This window comes from Psammomys obesus, unplaced genomic scaffold (genome assembly GCF_907164565.1).
Source record: "Psammomys obesus unplaced genomic scaffold, mPsaObe1.curated_primary_1811, whole genome shotgun sequence".
NCBI classification, from domain to species: Eukaryota; Metazoa; Chordata; class Mammalia; order Rodentia; family Muridae; genus Psammomys; species Psammomys obesus.
Genome location: NW_026596117.1, coordinates 27,641,001 through 27,657,877, shown reverse-complemented (window position 1 = coordinate 27,657,877; position 16,877 = coordinate 27,641,001). Strand labels below are relative to the sequence as shown.

Here is a 16,877-nt window from a genome sequence, read left to right as displayed (position 1 = left end):
CCTGTGATCCCAGAGCTCAGGGAGGCAGAAGCAGGCAGATCTCTGTGCGTTTGAGGCCAGCCTGGTTTACAAAGTGAGCCCAAGACAGCCAAGGTTGCACAGAGAAACCCTGTCTCAAAACAAAAAGATGGAATTTAAGTAAAAAGGGAAAGAGTGTATTAATAGTAAAAACTTGATATAAAAATTAACCAGTCCTGAATGAAGATGAAAGAACTTTGAAAGACAAAAATCATCTCTGTAGCCTAGCACAGCAGCACCAGAGGAAGGCTTTCACTAACAGCATACCCATTAACACAGCAAGTAAGCCCTTCTAAGAGATGTTTACTAACAAGCAAAATCTAGATCTTAAGTAAAACCAGACTGCAACCCTGGAATTACAAAATAGCATGGCATGACGTCTACACTGTCTAACCCTGTACTCCATCACAGAGCAATTATCAGGCACCATGTGAAGGAACACTTCAGATCAAGATCATCCAGAGTCTCAAAGTACTTCTTGAAAGAAATCAAAGATGCTTCCCTCAGCCAAGCAATAAACCAAGAGCAACAAGGGCATAGAATCTAGGTAACAAAAGAACAAAAAGAATCTCCAGAATCTTCCAGAGAAAAGAGGGAAAACAGCTGTGCAATCACCTGGAGAGCAACCACTGTTACAGGAAGAAAAAACAAATCCAATATCCCATCCAAAAATATGTACATAGCTGACCAATTACCTGATATTACCTGACAGTAACAGACGGGGAAAAGATCAAGGACTACTTAGAAAATTAAGCAAATGAAAAAGTTATCACCTGTGGTGGTTTGAAAGAAAATGGCCCCCTTATACCCATAGGGAGTGGCACTATTAGGTGTGGCTTGCTGGAGGAAATGCGTCACTGTGGAGGCCGGCTTTGAGGTCTCCTATGATTAAGCTACACCCAGTCTCACATTCCCCTTCTGCTGCTCGTGGATCTAGACACAGAACTGTGCTCCTCTCTAGCACCATGCCCACCTGTGTGCTTCCATACTGATGATAGACCAAACCTGTGAAACTGTGAGCCAGCCCCAAATTAAATGTTTCCCTTTAGAGTGGCCGTGGTCATGTTGTCTACTCACGGCAGTAAGTCCTTAACTAAGACATCAGCTAAGAAAAACAAACCTTCGTATGAAAGTAAGGATAGAGCATATATGGCCTTACCTGCCATTAATGCTGACACAATCATAATCATACCAGCACTCAATAATAACCTCCCCAACAAAGTAAATTACTACCTGGGGCAACAGAATAATGAATTTGTAGATCAATGCTAATCAATGCTGTGAAGTTGTTAAACCTAGAAATCAAAATACTTCTATAAGAAAGAAAGCTTTTAAAACTATTATTAAAGAATAATAAACAAAGAGCAAAGGACTATTTTTTTTTTTTTTTTTTTTTTTTTTTGGAGACAGGGTTTCTCTTTATAGCCTTGGCTGTCCTGGACTAACTTTGTAGACCAGGCTGGTCTGGAACTCACAGCGATTTGCTTGTCTCTGCTTCCAAGAGTGCTGGTATTACAGGCATGTGCCACCACACCCTGCAGGACTACTTCTCTTTAAGTCTGATGAGCTATGTAACTTTTATAAATATGTACAAGTATTATTACTTCTTTTTTTTCTTTTCTTTTATTTTTTTCTTATCAGTTACATTTTATTAACTCTGTATTCCAGCTGTATCCCGCTCCCTCATTCCCTCCCACTCCCACCCTCCCTCCCTCATCTTCACCCTACCCCTTTCCAAGTCCACTGATGGGGGGGACCTCCTCCCCATTCATCTGATCCTGTTTTATCAGGTATCTTCAGGACTGGCTGCAAAGTCCTCCTCTGTGGCCTAACAGGACTGCTCCTCCCTTGGGGGGTGGGGAGGTCAAAGAGCCAGCCATTGAGTTCCTGTTAGAAATAGTCCTTGTTCCCCTTACTATGGGAAACCAATTGGTTACTGAGCTACCACGGGCTACATCCGAGCAGAGGTTCTTGGTTATATCCATACATGGTCCTTGGTTGAATGTATTATTACTTCTATTAGTTAATGTGGACCAAAACATAAAACACAAAATTACTTATCTACAGCACAGTAAGATGGCCCAGGAACCTCTGGATTTCTTTACCTCTTCAAAAACAGCAGCTTTATTTACTTTTTCCCTTGCAATGTCACAGATCTTCAAGATTCCCAGAGCAAAAGCTTTCATGGCAGGATCTTCTATGAAGTCTGGATTATGAATATAAAGGCACGTAAATACTGTCTGTGCCAAGGAATGGCCTTCTAGCCATGTGATCTGTTGAGGAAGAAGGCGATTAAATTACATAAGGTAGCACACAGGATCAAAAAAGTGTAAACTTGAGCTAGTAAGTCCTGGATCCATGTAAGTACAATCAATTGTAAGATCGAAAAGATCACTGAAGACAAGATACAGGGCACAGAAGATAGGACTGAGAGCTCGCTTTCACTGACTAAATTTTTCAAGAAGCCTATATAAGCTGGGATGCGAAAGTGTTCTGCTAGTGTTCTACAGGTTCCATACTTCAGATTTGCATACCACAGCGCTCCTTCTGCTCTACACTCCACGTACCTCACCATCAATGGGAAGCACTCTGCCTGATATTCCAATCTGCAAAACCTTCCTGTCTAAGCAAAGTGGAGAAACTATGAGGCATTCAAAAGCAGCCATTCCACAATGGCATCTGTCCCAGTAGCCCTGCCAGGCCTTCCCTACTCCTTTAGAAGAGTGTGTCGATAAAAGGTAATAATGACATCTTTGCGAGACAGACAAAATTATAGCTGTGCGCCCATCAACGCAGCCTTAGGCAATATGATAAAGCAATGGAACCTCAAGTATGGAAGACTGAGGTGAGAAACAGACCATGTCAACTACTACTGTGCATATACTGTGACACATTCCTTTACCAGGGTGTGCCCATGGACAAATCAAGAAAGGCTACAAACAATGACATTAAAAAAAACAACAACAATTAAAGAAACCTGGGTGAGAAGACAGGTATCCGGCATGGATACACCACTAGAACACTTTGAGGCAGAAGACAGTGAGTTAATGACAATCTATTCCAGAGCAGCAACCAAATCTGCAAAAGCATTGTGTACATCCCTTTCAACTGTGCTTGTCTCATGGAACCTTAATTAAGATTGCTCTTGATAACTTGAAAACAAAACGGAGCACTCTGGATAAGGGCAGTAACAAAGTAGCATGTAGCAGAACACATGAAGACAGCAGGGCCAGCTGGATGATAAAACATGGTTTCCTAGGGCTTAACTTAGCCTGTAACCCTTGTTTGTGCCTACTTTCTGAGGCCTGGCACTGCATCATTTCATATTCAACACGGTACATGCACTTTAAATTCAAAGATTTTAGGTAAGCCACAATTTAATTAACCAACAGTCTTGTTTTGTTTCTTACCAAACAGCAAAAACAGGTATCCATTATTCCTATCAATTCAGGCAAAGTGAGGTCTTTAATTTTAATGGTGCCATCCTAAAAAGGAGGGAGCAAGTAAACAAAAAGTTAAAAAGAAAGAAAGAAAGAAAACTATATGTAAAGTTGTATATTGAATTTTAAACTTAGGTATTTGTTAAAAATAGTAATAATAATCATCTAAAGAAAACACTAACTTATCTGATAAAACCAAGACACCAAGTTAATGTTTTGCTCTTCTTGTTCTGGCTGCAGCAGTCATGTGGAACCCAGGGTGACCTGGGACTCCAGATCCTACTGCTCCAATCTCTCAAGAGCTGAGCTTACACGCCGGCACTATCACACAGGTGAGACATGTGCTTTGTCAAGCTTTAGTGTAGTGCACAACTGGAGAAACCATGCAAGACTTTACTAATTTATGACTTAAACCTTGAATAAGAATAACCAAAAGTCTAATTTGAAACAATAAACTATAAAAAAAAGTCCTAGCTTTCTATGAATAATGTTTCAAGTCCATAAGCCCAGCACTTGTGGAGTCAGGAGGAACAAGAGATCAAGGTCCTTTCAGTGACAAAGAAGTTCAATATCAATGTGAACTACAAGAGACTGAACCTCAAGAAAGAAAGAAGGGCAGGAGGGTGGGAGAACAAATTAGTGAGCATTTCTATCACGGTCGAAATTACACAGCCCAGGTTGGAATAATAGCATATGCTACTTACCTCAAAATTAGTTTTATTTATTTCATTTACTATTTTCCCCTTGTTTTTCTGTTGTTTTTTCTGAAGTACTGCTTCACTCTGTAGCTTGGACCCCACAACAATTCCTCTATCCCAGCATCTCAGTATATAACAACATAAAATGTAAACTCTGTATATTTACTCAAATACCCTCAACATCAATTCAAAGAATATACAAGTGGACAAATTATGGCAAGTTTACAATAAGGACCTTAAGTCATTAATTTCTAGGTTTTAACTGACACTGATAACTAAATATTATATACATATTTTTTAAAAGGTCTCATGAATTCCAGGTTTGTCTCAAAATCACTATACAGCTGGTCTTAAACTCCTGAACCGCCTGCCTCACTCCCAAGTGCTGGAACAATAGGAAAGTCCCATCATACCTGCTTTACATGCTAATTCTCATGGCTGAGAAGCTTTTAACAATTGTTGAACAGCTGTGCAATTTCAGTATTAACCACGTTTTAACATTTAAAAAACAGGTATTTTTTAAAAGCCACAGACACATAAAAAAATATAGTAACTACCTTGATAGCTTGTTCAAAATTGAGAACCTTCCTGTTCACTTGATTTCCAATCATACCAGCATCCATCTTGGGATCCATCATTTCAATAGCAGACATAGCTTCAAAAAGACCAAATCTACAAATAAATGAACCCATAAGCCATTTTTTAACCCATATTTCCATAAGGGTACAAAATTATCATGATACTTTTAGCAACTACAGTATTCTATGTATTTATTTGTATAATGTGTATAATTTGCAAAAGCTTCTGTTTCAATTAACCATCATTTAGCACAAAAATTCACAAATTATCTTGCATGCTGTGTGGAGGAAATGACATCTTTACACGCCATTCAATAGGATGTGGACCAGCAGCTTTTGGAAGAAAGAGACCAATTCCCGTTAAATGACATTCCTTAAATAATATTCTTTAACTTTCAGAATGTTATCATGTGTAAATTTCTTCATTTTCCATGCTTCTTTATGTGTGGGTGCTTGTGTATCCATATGCATGTATGAATATTTCTGTGTGCGTGTGGCCCTTTGAGACACATCTCATGTTGGCCTGGAGCTTATCAATTAAGGTGGCTGCCTGGCCAGCAACCCCCAGAGACCCTTTTGCCTCTGCCTCTCTATTTTTGGATTACACATTCATACAGGGGTTTTACAGAGTGTTGGAGAGTAAACCCAGGTCCTCCTGTTTACAAAGCAAACACTTAAACAACTGAGCCATCTTCCCTCCTCTGGCTCCATTTTCTTCATAGCTTAGTGATAAGATAATTGATTTATGAAGTCCAAAATTTTGGCAATTACATAATGCAAAAAAAAAAAAAATCCAGAAATTTTGATTGTTCACCATGGAAAAATATAGTTACCGCACACTAAAAAAATGAACAGAAAGACTTGAGATGTGCCTCAACAGATGGCAGAGGAAAAGAAGCTTAACAAAAAGCTGCCCGATCAAACCACTAACAACAACCCCATCACCAAATAATTTCTCTTACATAAAGTCAACAGAGGGCTTGCTTCGGCAGCACATAATGCTAACAAGCAACAGAAAGATGTAAAAAGAGCTGTAAGGACTGGAGATGTAACTTAGTGGTAAAGAGCCTGCGTTCCAGTCTCAGTTCTAAAGGAACAAAATAAGTTCCACAGAGATAAACTTCCTGCCATGAAGCTAATGTTACGTTCAGCTTAAGACACTCTGGCAAGCCGGGAAGTGGTGACAGAGCATGCCTTCAATCTCCACACACAGGAGGCAAAGGCAGTCGGATCTCTGAGTTCAGAACAGCCTGGACTACACAGAAAAACCCTGACTCGAAAAACTAACTAACAAACCAAACAAACAAAAAACAAAAATAAATAAAAGAAACCCAACAAACATAAAACCCAAAACACACTCTGGCAATCTGCTCAAAGAACAGTAAAGACAACTCGCATGCACAGATTATACGACTGCTAACCAAAGCCCAAAAGTACTGAGCAAAACAGAACTTTTCAAAGAATACTTCAAGTCAAAATGGAAACAAGGATGCAAGAGAATTTTGTCAACAAAAACAAGATAGAACAATATGGCTTCATCAACTACCAAATAATGCTATAAAATGAGAATGAATAAGAACATTCTAGAACACACAAACCAATGGAAAACGCTATGCACAGTCCACACCAAGGTTCTACGGGAAATAAGCAAAAAGAAAGAATTTCACACTCATGGAAATACCAGTCAACATTGTTGAGAAAAACCAATCACATGGGAAAATCCAAATGTTTGTTTATACAATTTGAAAAAAAATACATCAGATTTAAGTTCAGAACAAGAGAACAAAACCTCTTCTTTGATATTCTACAAAGCTATTTAAAAAAATAAATAAATAAAACAACTGCAGAAATAGCCTTAGGTTTTCAACACAGATCAGCAACTTGTCTCCCTGACGCTGCTGGAGACTCTAACTCTGGTTTCAAGCCCACTTACTGCACAAGCAACTTTGGATCCAGCCAGAAGTTTTTAAAGCTTTCTAGATGATTCTTTGCACGCTAAGGTTTTAAGAGCAAATTTCAGGCTCTCCTTGATCCTCCAGCAAATACTGTCTAAATTTATCTACTTGTTAATTCAAAATTTTGTAGTCCCAACCATGAAGCAGTCTGGGCACAGCATGTTTGCAACACAGGCCAGCCAGTACTTCCTTTGTTTCACTTGGGGGTCATCAATTTAATTTAGTCCTCGATAAATCTACCACACTAGGCAAAAGCTAACAGCTTTCCTCAAAAACTCCTGTGTTCAGTATGTCCACCTTCACGACAGTTTGATGTTTCATATCTAGCCAGGTCAGCGATTCAACACAGCTCACCCAAGCTGAAACTGTACGTTTAGCTCATTTTTATATCTCTGAAACTTGGACTTCAAAGACTATTCTACATGAGAAAAAAAGGGTTACAAGTATTCTACTATTTCAAGGACATAAATACTCACAGCTTATCATGAAGCAGTTCTCCCAACTTCAGTTCTAAAAGAATCAAAGAGAAAAGTTACTTGAATAACACACTTAGCTTCAAGTTTCAAGTCTAAGAGGAAACATGCTTAAACTGCTTTAAAATTTTCTAAGGATTGGCTATCTTCTCAACTACCACAACAATGCTTTCAAGAACACTATAAAGTGGGTCAAGAAAAGAACTCAAGACTGAAAATTAACAAGCAAATCATCATTTTAATATTCCAATAAGAATTACAAATTTGAGCTGCAGAGATGGCTCAGAGGTTAAGAGCACTGTCTGTTCTTCCAAAGGTCCTCAGTTCAATTTCCAGCAACCACATGGTGGCTCATAACCATCTGCAAAGGCTCAAAACTCTCTTTTGGTGTGTAGGCGTACATGCAGGCAGAATACTATATAAATAATAAAGAAATAAATCTTTATTTTTAAAGTACTACAAATTTAAAAATCACTTCTAAAGTTACAGTATACTTCACTGCCCTGTGTGAAAGATCCCAGAGAAATAACTGCTCTCTCTCCGGTTGGTTTTAAACCACAGGGGTCATCACCTAGTCTCTGTTGTTAGAGGACAAGGTTAAAATCACATTTAATGATTTAATTCTACTTAAATGTATAAAACACTTTGGGTAAACTGCTAATCTGAACAGTGCTCATGGGCTGGAGAGAGAGGTCAGTGGTAAAGCAATCACCCAGCATGCACTACACCTAGGGTTCCACCCCAGCATAGAGGAAGGGAGGGAAGAAGGGAGGGAGAGAAGGCAGGAAAGAGGCAAATGGCGGGGAGGGTGCAGCAAGGGGGGGAAAAAAATCACAGCAAAAGTCTTCAAACTTCAGTTTTAAAAAGAACCAGAAACAGACCTAAACCCAACCTTCATTCAGCACCCCAAACCAATTAGGGTGGGACTCTAACAATGCTTCTAAAGCAGCCAAGTGATTTCAATGTTCAGATATAAAGCGGGAACCACCATTAACACGTTAGTAAGTTTAAATTCTGACTTTGTTTCTTTGCTCTGCCATATCACAGGTGAGCAGTGAGAATGCTGGGGTAGGGTGGGGGGGTTCAGGAGGGGGCTGAAGTAGAAGCTGCCAGGGTGCAGGCTACAGGAAAAACTGCAAGGGAAGTGCCAGCCTCCTCTCATATACACCGAAGCCAAGGTGGAGTGCAGGGGTCTAAGCAAACTGCCAGTAAAGAACCTACATGACCTGACTCTCCCACACTCCAGGGCCACAGGGAACAACAGAAAAAAGGCTTCCCATTCCTGTTGTGTTGGTATAATGTTCTCCTGGAATATATACAATTTACTCTTGTTCATTCAAATGCCGATTTCTCTACTCCATTATCTGGTTTCAATCTGGACACTGCATTGTGATGTTTATTCTAAGCGTCACCTGTCTCAAGTTTGTGTAAACATGCCATTATTTGTTCTCTGTATTGTCAATTAAACAACCAGCCAATGCTGGGCATCAAGAGAGACTAGGGTGGGACAACCTGGTCTGGAGGGGAGGAAAAGGAAGCGAGTGGGAGGAATCAGAGAACAGAGATCAGCAGGAGAGGACTTGGAACAGTAAGGAGAGATGGACTGGACCTAAAATGTGACTAAAAAGCAAGTATAATGTAGGAAATCTGAATGGGAGGAAAGTATACAGGCTTAGAGGTTTAGGATGGAGTATCTATTGTTCAATATTGTGCTCCAGGTTAATTAAATAAATCCTAGTCTCTGTGTGGTGATTTGAGTATACAGCTAATTTAGGAATAACCGCTGATTAACTAAAGATAAATCAATACTAAATATTAATATTCAACAACACTATTCCTTCACACTACACCAAGAAGAGCCTGCTAAGACTGGAGGGATCCAAGAACATTATATTTAAGATCAGCGCAGCTGTGCCATAAAATCCACTCCGTAAGTACCCTATTTATTTCTTGTTTTCTACTATTCATCTCCACTCTTGCAAGTGTGTTAAGGGACAGTCCAGTACTTTCCTGAAGCTGTAATATGAGAAGGAACTTAGTTCCTTGTCTAAAACCAGGAACATGCTGAAAAAGGCAATGGCCTGGGGCCAGGGCTTGGGAGAAGCTATGGGTCTGGATCCTGGAAATCAATTTTCCCAGAGTGGGAAAATTATCAGCTTCAAGGAGCCCCAGATATGTGGCATACTTGAGGTGTCATGTGTTCCCTCTGGGTAACACTGTTTGATTACCTTCCTGCTGACTTTGGCCAATTTTTCCCCTGCAAAGGATGTACCAGATGCTGTACTTTGTAACAACTTGCTTGGCATAAGATCCAGCTTGCACAAAACCTCCTGAGCCCAACTGTCCTATCTTCTTTATTTTCTGATCCCTTGGCCCTTCTAGAACCCTGTCACTAAAGAACCACCTGCTGGTCCAGATCACATGTGTCTCAGGATGGTTGTGCTTGTTTGTACATTACTCAGGAAGGTATTAGGGCTGTTCTTAGGGCCCACCACCCAGTTTACAGAAAAAGTTTTCTTTACTATCCACATCATGTGTACTTTCTCTCATCCTTATCCTCTTTGTACTACTTAATTATAATAGCCATAGGTTTAACATAGCTCCTCCAAAAATTCCAGTCCTACAGCAATGGTATCTGCTAAGAGTGAGCTAGCTAAACCCCAGAGAAATCAAAAGATGATTTTAAGACCGTTCAAATACACAAACAGAATGAAATAAGGAAGATAATGGGGACTGTGAAATGGGATACTGAAAAAAAAATCTGAAATGGTGAAAATGAAACACAGTTAACAAATATAAAGCTCTGAACAAAGTCTGGTAGAATGGATCAAAGAAGAGAATATCTGAGTTTGAAGATACAGCAGAGGAACTGGATAGCAAGTAAAGGCATTTGCTGTCAAGCAAGAAGCTCTGAGTTCAATCCCTAGGATCCACATGGTGGGAGGAGAAAATGGATTACTGCAAACTATACACACACACTCACTCACTCACACATAACTTAAAGTGATTATTCTGAGATATGTGATATTATGAAAGACCAAATCTATAGTTTATGAGCATAGAAGAATCTCATCATAAAAACATGTAAGATATTTTTAAAAGATCCTAAGAGTTAAAAAAACAAAAAACAAAAAACAAAAAGCCAGCGAGACAGCTCAGCTGATAAAGAGCTTGCTGCCAAGCCTCACAACCTGAGTTCAATTCCTAGGACCCATGTGGTAGAAAGAGAAAACTAGTTTCTCCCACTGCTCATCTTGGGACCTCCCTGCGTATACAGTGACACGCCTGTGAGTTCACGTGTGCTTCTGCAGAGGACCCAAGTTTGGTTCCCAGCTCACAAATGCCTGCAGCTCAACCACCAGAAGATCCAACATCTTTGGGCTTCCTTGGGCATTTGCACAAGTGTTCGCGCATGCATGGACCCATGTACATACACAAACACACAAAATAAAATAATTCCCCCCAAAAGAAGTACAAAGTAAAATTTTCCAGTTAGGAAAAGAGATACCAATCCATACACAGAAAGCATTTAGGACACCAAACAGGGAAGACCAGAAAAGAGCCTCCCCCTGTCATATTTTAACTGAAACTCTAAATGAAGTGCCAAGAGAGAAGCACCACAACACAGGTAAAGGCAGGCCCCCAGAATAACAACTTATCAGTGAAGCTTTAAAAGCCAGGAGATCCCAGGAAGATGCATTTCAATATCTGAACAACAGCCGCCAACCCAAACTACTATATACAGCCTGCAAGCTTCCTATACAGCCTGCAAAAGCTTCCTATCATCAAGAAAGGAGAAATAAAAACTTTTTCCCATAATAAAAACAGAGTAATGGAATTTATAACAACCCAGCCAGCTTTACAGAAGATACATGAAGGACTTAGTATGTCCTTTTCTCTTTAGGCTAAAGAGAAAAACAGCTATTTACAAATCACACAGAAGCATAAACTATGCTAGAGTAATAGTCAAGAAAGAGGAGGAGAGGAAAAAACAAACACAACAAAAAACAAAATAACAGCAATAAATTCACCTTTCAATTTACTATTACTATTGCTTTGATGAAACACCATGACCAAAAATAACAGCTCTGAAAAGTAAGAGTTTCAATCCCATAATCAGAAGACAGAAACCAGCTCTTTCCTTTCTGTCATCACCATGCCATCCAGGTAGACCCAGAAACCCTGGGGTCACGTAAGCCATGGTCTTGGCAACGTCCACATCTGTAAGCCCTGCAAGCACCAGGAGGCCATGGTAATGCTGGAGGCATGCATCACCACAGAATCAACTTTGACAAATATCATCCAGCTGACTCTGGGAAAGTTGGTGTGAGGCATTACCACTTAAAAGAGGAACCATAACTTCTGCCCAACTGTCAACCTGAATACATTGTGGGTACTGGTCAGTGAGAAGACATGGGTCAATGCTACAAAAAATAAGACTGGAGTTGCTCCCATCACCGGAGTTGTGCAACTGGGCTACTACAAAGTTCTGGGGAAGGGCAAGCTCTCTACGCAGCCTGTCACCATGAAGGCCAAATTCTTCAAAAGAGCTACGCGAAGATTAAGGGTATTGGAGGTGCCTGTGTCCCTGTGGTTAATTAAATGCTAACATTAAGACAAAAAGATAGAAACAAATAGGTAAGCTCAAAAAACAGTGTCTTAGCTACTGTTCTGTTTTATTTCTGTGAAGAGGCACTGTCCTACTTAGGGTTACTATTGCTTTGATGAAACATATGACCAAAAGTAACTTGGGGAGGAAAAGGTTTATTTCACTCACACTTCCATGTGACAGTTTGTCATTAAAAGCAGTGAGGGTAGGCTTTCAAGCAGGGATGGACCCTGCAGGCAGCACCTGATACAGAGGCCACAGAGGGGAGCTGCTCACTGGCTTGCTCAGCCTGCTTCCTTATAGAACCCAGGACCACCAGACCCCACCCACAATGGGCTGGACTCTTCCTCCATCAATCAATAATTAAGAAAATGACCTACAGACTGATCTCAGGAAGGCATTTTCTCAATTGAGGTTCCCTCCTCCTTGGTGACTCTAGCTTGTGTCAAGTTAACATTAAACTAAGCCAGCAGACACCATGACCAATGCTACTTATAAAAGGAAGCATTTAACTGGAAGTTTGCTTTAGAGAGTTAGAGTCCATTTCTATCATGGTGGGAAGCATGACAGCAGGTAGGAAGGCATAACACTGAAGCAGTAGCTGAGAGCTTATGTTGTATTCTCAAGTTGAAGGCAGAGAGAACAAGCAAGACTGAGACTGGTGTAGGTTTTGAAAGCTCACGGCCCACCCCAAGGCCAAACTTCATAACCATGCCAAAACCACCCACCAACAGAGAAACAAATGTATCAGCCATTCTCATTCAAACCATCACAAACAGAAGGAAACCTGCAGAAATGCTAACTGTGGCAGTGTCACCCTGGGCAGGTAACTTTGGATGCTGTTAAGAAAGCAGGCTGAGAAGCCGGGCACCCAGGCGCCATGGCTCATGCTGTAATCCCAACAGTCTGGGAGGCAGAGGCAGGTGGATCTCTGTGAGTTCAAGGCCAGCCTGCTTTACAAAGTGAGCCCAGACAGCCAAGACTATACAGAGAAACCCTGTCTTAAAAAACAAAAAAGAAAGAGAAGAAAAGAGGTTGGAATTATTTTTAAAAATTATTATAGAAAAAAAAACTGTTTTCTTGGGACTGGAGAGATGTCTCAGTGGTTAAGACTACTGGTTGTTCTTCCAAAGATCCTGAGTTCAATTCCCAGCACCCATATGGTAGCTCACAACTATCTGTAATGAAATCTGATTCCTCTTCTGGTGTGCATGAAGACAGTGCACATATGCATAAAATAAATAAATCTTTAAAAAATTTTAAATTTCTGTCCATGTATGTATGTATGTATGTATACATACATACACACACACATGTGTGCCTGGAGCCTACAAAATGCTAGAGAAAACATAATATTCCTCGAAACTGGAGTTACAGATGTTGTGGGCCACTACACAACAGCATATGTGCTCTTAACGACTGTGCCATTCCCCCAACACTCTGTCACATACATTCACACACACAAAACCCCAACAGCCCCCTCCCAATCTTATCAGATTTGAAGAAGTTTGCTTTCAGTTGCTATGACAAAACAGTGTACTGGCCAAAAGGAACTTGAAGAAAAGGGTTTGTCTGGCTTACAAGTTACAGTCCATCATGAAGGGAAAGCACAGGAAGGAACTCAAGGCAGAAACCTGGAGGAATGGAAGCAGAGACAGTAGAGGAGTACTTCTTACTGACTCACTTCCTCTGTCTTACGGCTCCTTTTCTTCTAGAGCCTAGAGATGGAACCGTCACGAGGTAGGCTCCCCTATATCCATTAGCAATCAAGACACCACCCCACAGGTAGGCCAATCAATGGAGACAATTTCCCAACCAGGAGTCCCTCTTCCCAGGTGACTGCAGTTGTATCAAGCTGACCAAAAACTAGCACAAAACCAAGGTAGAATAAAATTAAAAGCAAGACTAATTCCCCACAAAACACAACACAATACACTTCTGAAGGAGCAGTGAGTCACTGAAAGGATCAGGGAGGGGACCAGGTGAGAGTACACCCAACAAGGCCTACAAAGAAAGTTAACCTCACTCACTCACATTAAAAAGCAGAGAGCTTGGCTGGGAGATGGCTCAGAGGGTAAGCCACTTACCCAAACGGAAATAAATAATATATCAGGGCAGACATTAAGTGAAAAGAGATTAAAATAACAATGCACAAAATAAACCAAGGTATTGGTCCTCTGAAAAGAGTAACAAAACTGGCGAACCTCTAGCAAAACTAACAAAGAGAAAAGAGCCAAACCAGTAAAATTAGAGATGAAAAGAGGGTGTTAGAATAGACTCCAGTGAAATCCAGATCACTGTGAAACTTACATCCCATGAAGTAGGAAACAGCCCCCACAAACAAAACCCGCGGATTCACTTCTAAATGCATATGGCCTACTGTCCTAGTTTTCCTTCTACAGTTGTGATAAACTCCATGGCCAACGGCAACCTGGGGAGGAGGGAGAGGATCTATTTAGCGTAAGCACCCAACCACAGGTGATCTTGAGGGATGTTAGGGAAGGAACACCAGCAGGTGCAGGAACCTTAAAGCAGTGCTACAAACCACACAGGTTTGCTCCTGTGGAGCCTGCCTTCCTTCAGGACCACCTGCCCAGGGACGTCAATGCCCGCAGCGTGCTGGGCACTTCTATATCATTCATTAATAAAGAAAAGGCCCCACAGACTTGTCCACAGGACAATCTGATGGAGGCAATTCCTTAACTGTCCATCTCTTTAGAGAGGTTTGCATAAAATGGCACCCACAGACTCATAGGGAGTGGCACTGTTGGAGGTGTGGCCTTGTTGGAGGCAGTGTGTCAGTCTTGTGCTGCCTGTAGATCAAGAGATCAAGTAGAACTCTCAGCTACCTCTCCAGTACCGTATCTGCCTGGTTGCCGCCATCTTCCCCCATTATGATGATAATGAACTAATATAATAAACCTCTGAAACTAAACCAGCCCCAGTTAAATGCTTTCCCTTTACAAGTTGCCTTGATCATGATGTCTCTCCACAGCAACAGAACAGAGATTAAGACACTCTTCCTGGGTAAATCTAGCTTTGTGTCAAGTTGACAAAAAGTAACCAGCACATCTACTAAAATTATTATCACCTCTAAAAGCAATCTATAATGCAATCCTCATTAAATTTACAACGACATTCATCACAGAACTAGAAAAAAAATCCTAAAATTCATATGGAAGCACACACACACAAATAAACAGATACAGCAAGTGTCATCAAAGAGCACTGCTGAAGGCATCACACACCTCAAACTCTACTACAGAGCCGTAGTGGAAAAAACTGACACACAGACCAAGCACAGAACAGAGGACCCAGAAATAAACTTACCCAGCTATGGCTAATTTTTGAACAAAGGTATCAAAAACACACAATGGGAAAAGGCAGCATATTCAATTATGATATCCGCAGAACTAACATTTATTTGCAGAAGAATGCAATTAGATCCTTATCTCTCACCTAGTACAAATACCAGTTTAAAATAGACTAAAGACCTTACTGCAAAACCCACAACACTAAAACTGCTAGGGGCAGACACCCCAGTTACTGACATAGGCAAGAACATCCTGACTAAGCACCAACCTCGCAAGGGAAAGTCTCAGGAATGGACAAAGTAACATCTAAAGAAGAAACACAGCCTACAAAATGATAGAAAACCCTTATTATTTTTCAGACAGGTTAATATCCAGAATAAAAAACTCCAAGAATTAAACAACAAAAGACTAAGCTGTCAAACAGTCCGGGGTTCTTCCACTAACTCGCTGAGAAATCCTTTAACTGGACGTGTAGTTCCAATAGTAAAGGGAATGGCAGACACGTGGCGATACAGCCCGACGTATGCTTAGCTGGCCCCTTTCTACCTAGTGCTGAGCCAAGTCTTCACCTCTCCTTCAAAGCAGTATGCAAAAACACCTATTACCAAACACCTAGCTGGCAAACAGATGGACCAGGGAATTCCCTAAGCAGCCACGCTTAATGCTTCCACCTGTATTTTTGCCATCTTACCTTGTCTTTCATTTGTTTTTCGCTATCCCAGTAACAATATTCTAAGCCTTTCTTCACTATCAAGATCTTGAACCCATCCTCTCTTGAAATTCAAGCTGTCCCTATTGCTTGTTCCTTCCTCTTGTTTTTCAGGCTTCCTTAAACTACAAACATGCTTATGTTTATAATCACTTTTCTAAACATTTATTGCTGGGGATGGTGTTTATTGTAGAGGAAAGTCTTCTACATTGCTCAGGATGAACTTCTGGGCTTCATGTGATCCTCCTGACTCAAATACCAGAGTACTAATGGCACTATTAGTATGTGCCACTAAACCCAGTTATTACCGAACACTGGACTTACTATGTGCTATTCACAGCTCTATATTCTACAGTTACACACATCATCTCTGCCCTTATCAAACTTGTATCTGTGGTAGGTGAAGCTGACAACAAACAACAAATAACCACAACTCTGTAATTGTCAACATATAAACACTTAAAGTAAAACATAGTGGTTTAGTTGAGCTACACTTAGCCAATGTGTTTATAGTTGTCCTTTTGAGCTCTTCACTGGGAAGGTAATATAAAAAGTACAAAAGTGACTCAACTATGTGATGGTCTGATCCAAAGTAACTCACAATGCAGCGAACAAGATTCACAAAGGCCCTGGCTAGGCATCTTTACGTTCAGTGAGATAAGGGTGACTGGAAAGGATAGAGCAATGATAGAAAAATGAAGTCAGCAGCAAGCAGGAAAGACCAGAGCTTAGGAAACCATGGTGGAGGAGTCTGTTTCTTATCCTACTTCCAATAGGGAGTCATCAGATGATCGTAAGAGAGTAACAAGCTGGGTGCAGTGGTGCACACCTGTAATCCCAGCACTCAGGCAGGCAGAAGCAGGCAGATCTCTGTGAGTTCCAGGCCAGCCTGATCTACAGTCAGTCCAGAACAGCCAAAAAAATAAAAAAGGAGAGAATAACAGGGTATCATCATTTTTAAACCTCAAACACAAAAAAATTATTTTGCCCAATGCAGTGTTTCTACAGATACAACTGTATCTGTCACCTTCTTTCTTCTATCTATCTATCTATCTATCTATCTATCTATCTATCTATCTATCT

The 16,877-nt window shown here is 40.6% G+C and overlaps 1 protein-coding gene and 1 pseudogene across 6 annotated transcripts in view; one reads left to right on the top strand and one right to left on the bottom strand.

Moving 5' to 3' along the window:
- Naa35 (N-alpha-acetyltransferase 35, NatC auxiliary subunit) overlaps positions 1–16,877 on the bottom strand; it is a 53,175-nt gene that overhangs the window by 34,199 nt on the left and 2,099 nt on the right. For 5 of the 6 annotated variants that reach the window (XM_055629135.1, XM_055629133.1, XM_055629132.1 and 2 more), the window contains exons 3-6: positions 7,166–7,199; positions 4,714–4,828; positions 3,429–3,503; positions 2,124–2,291 (exon numbers count right to left, since the gene is read on the bottom strand). In XM_055629135.1, the coding sequence (XP_055485110.1) occupies positions 2,124–2,291; positions 3,429–3,503; positions 4,714–4,828; positions 7,166–7,199 (392 nt within the window). The remainder of the gene's footprint in view (positions 1–2,123; positions 2,292–3,428; positions 3,504–4,713; positions 4,829–7,165; positions 7,200–16,877) is intronic. The other variant, XM_055629137.1, reaches the window with a different exon arrangement.
- Positions 11,319–11,764, top strand: LOC129692690 (60S ribosomal protein L27a-like; annotated as a pseudogene).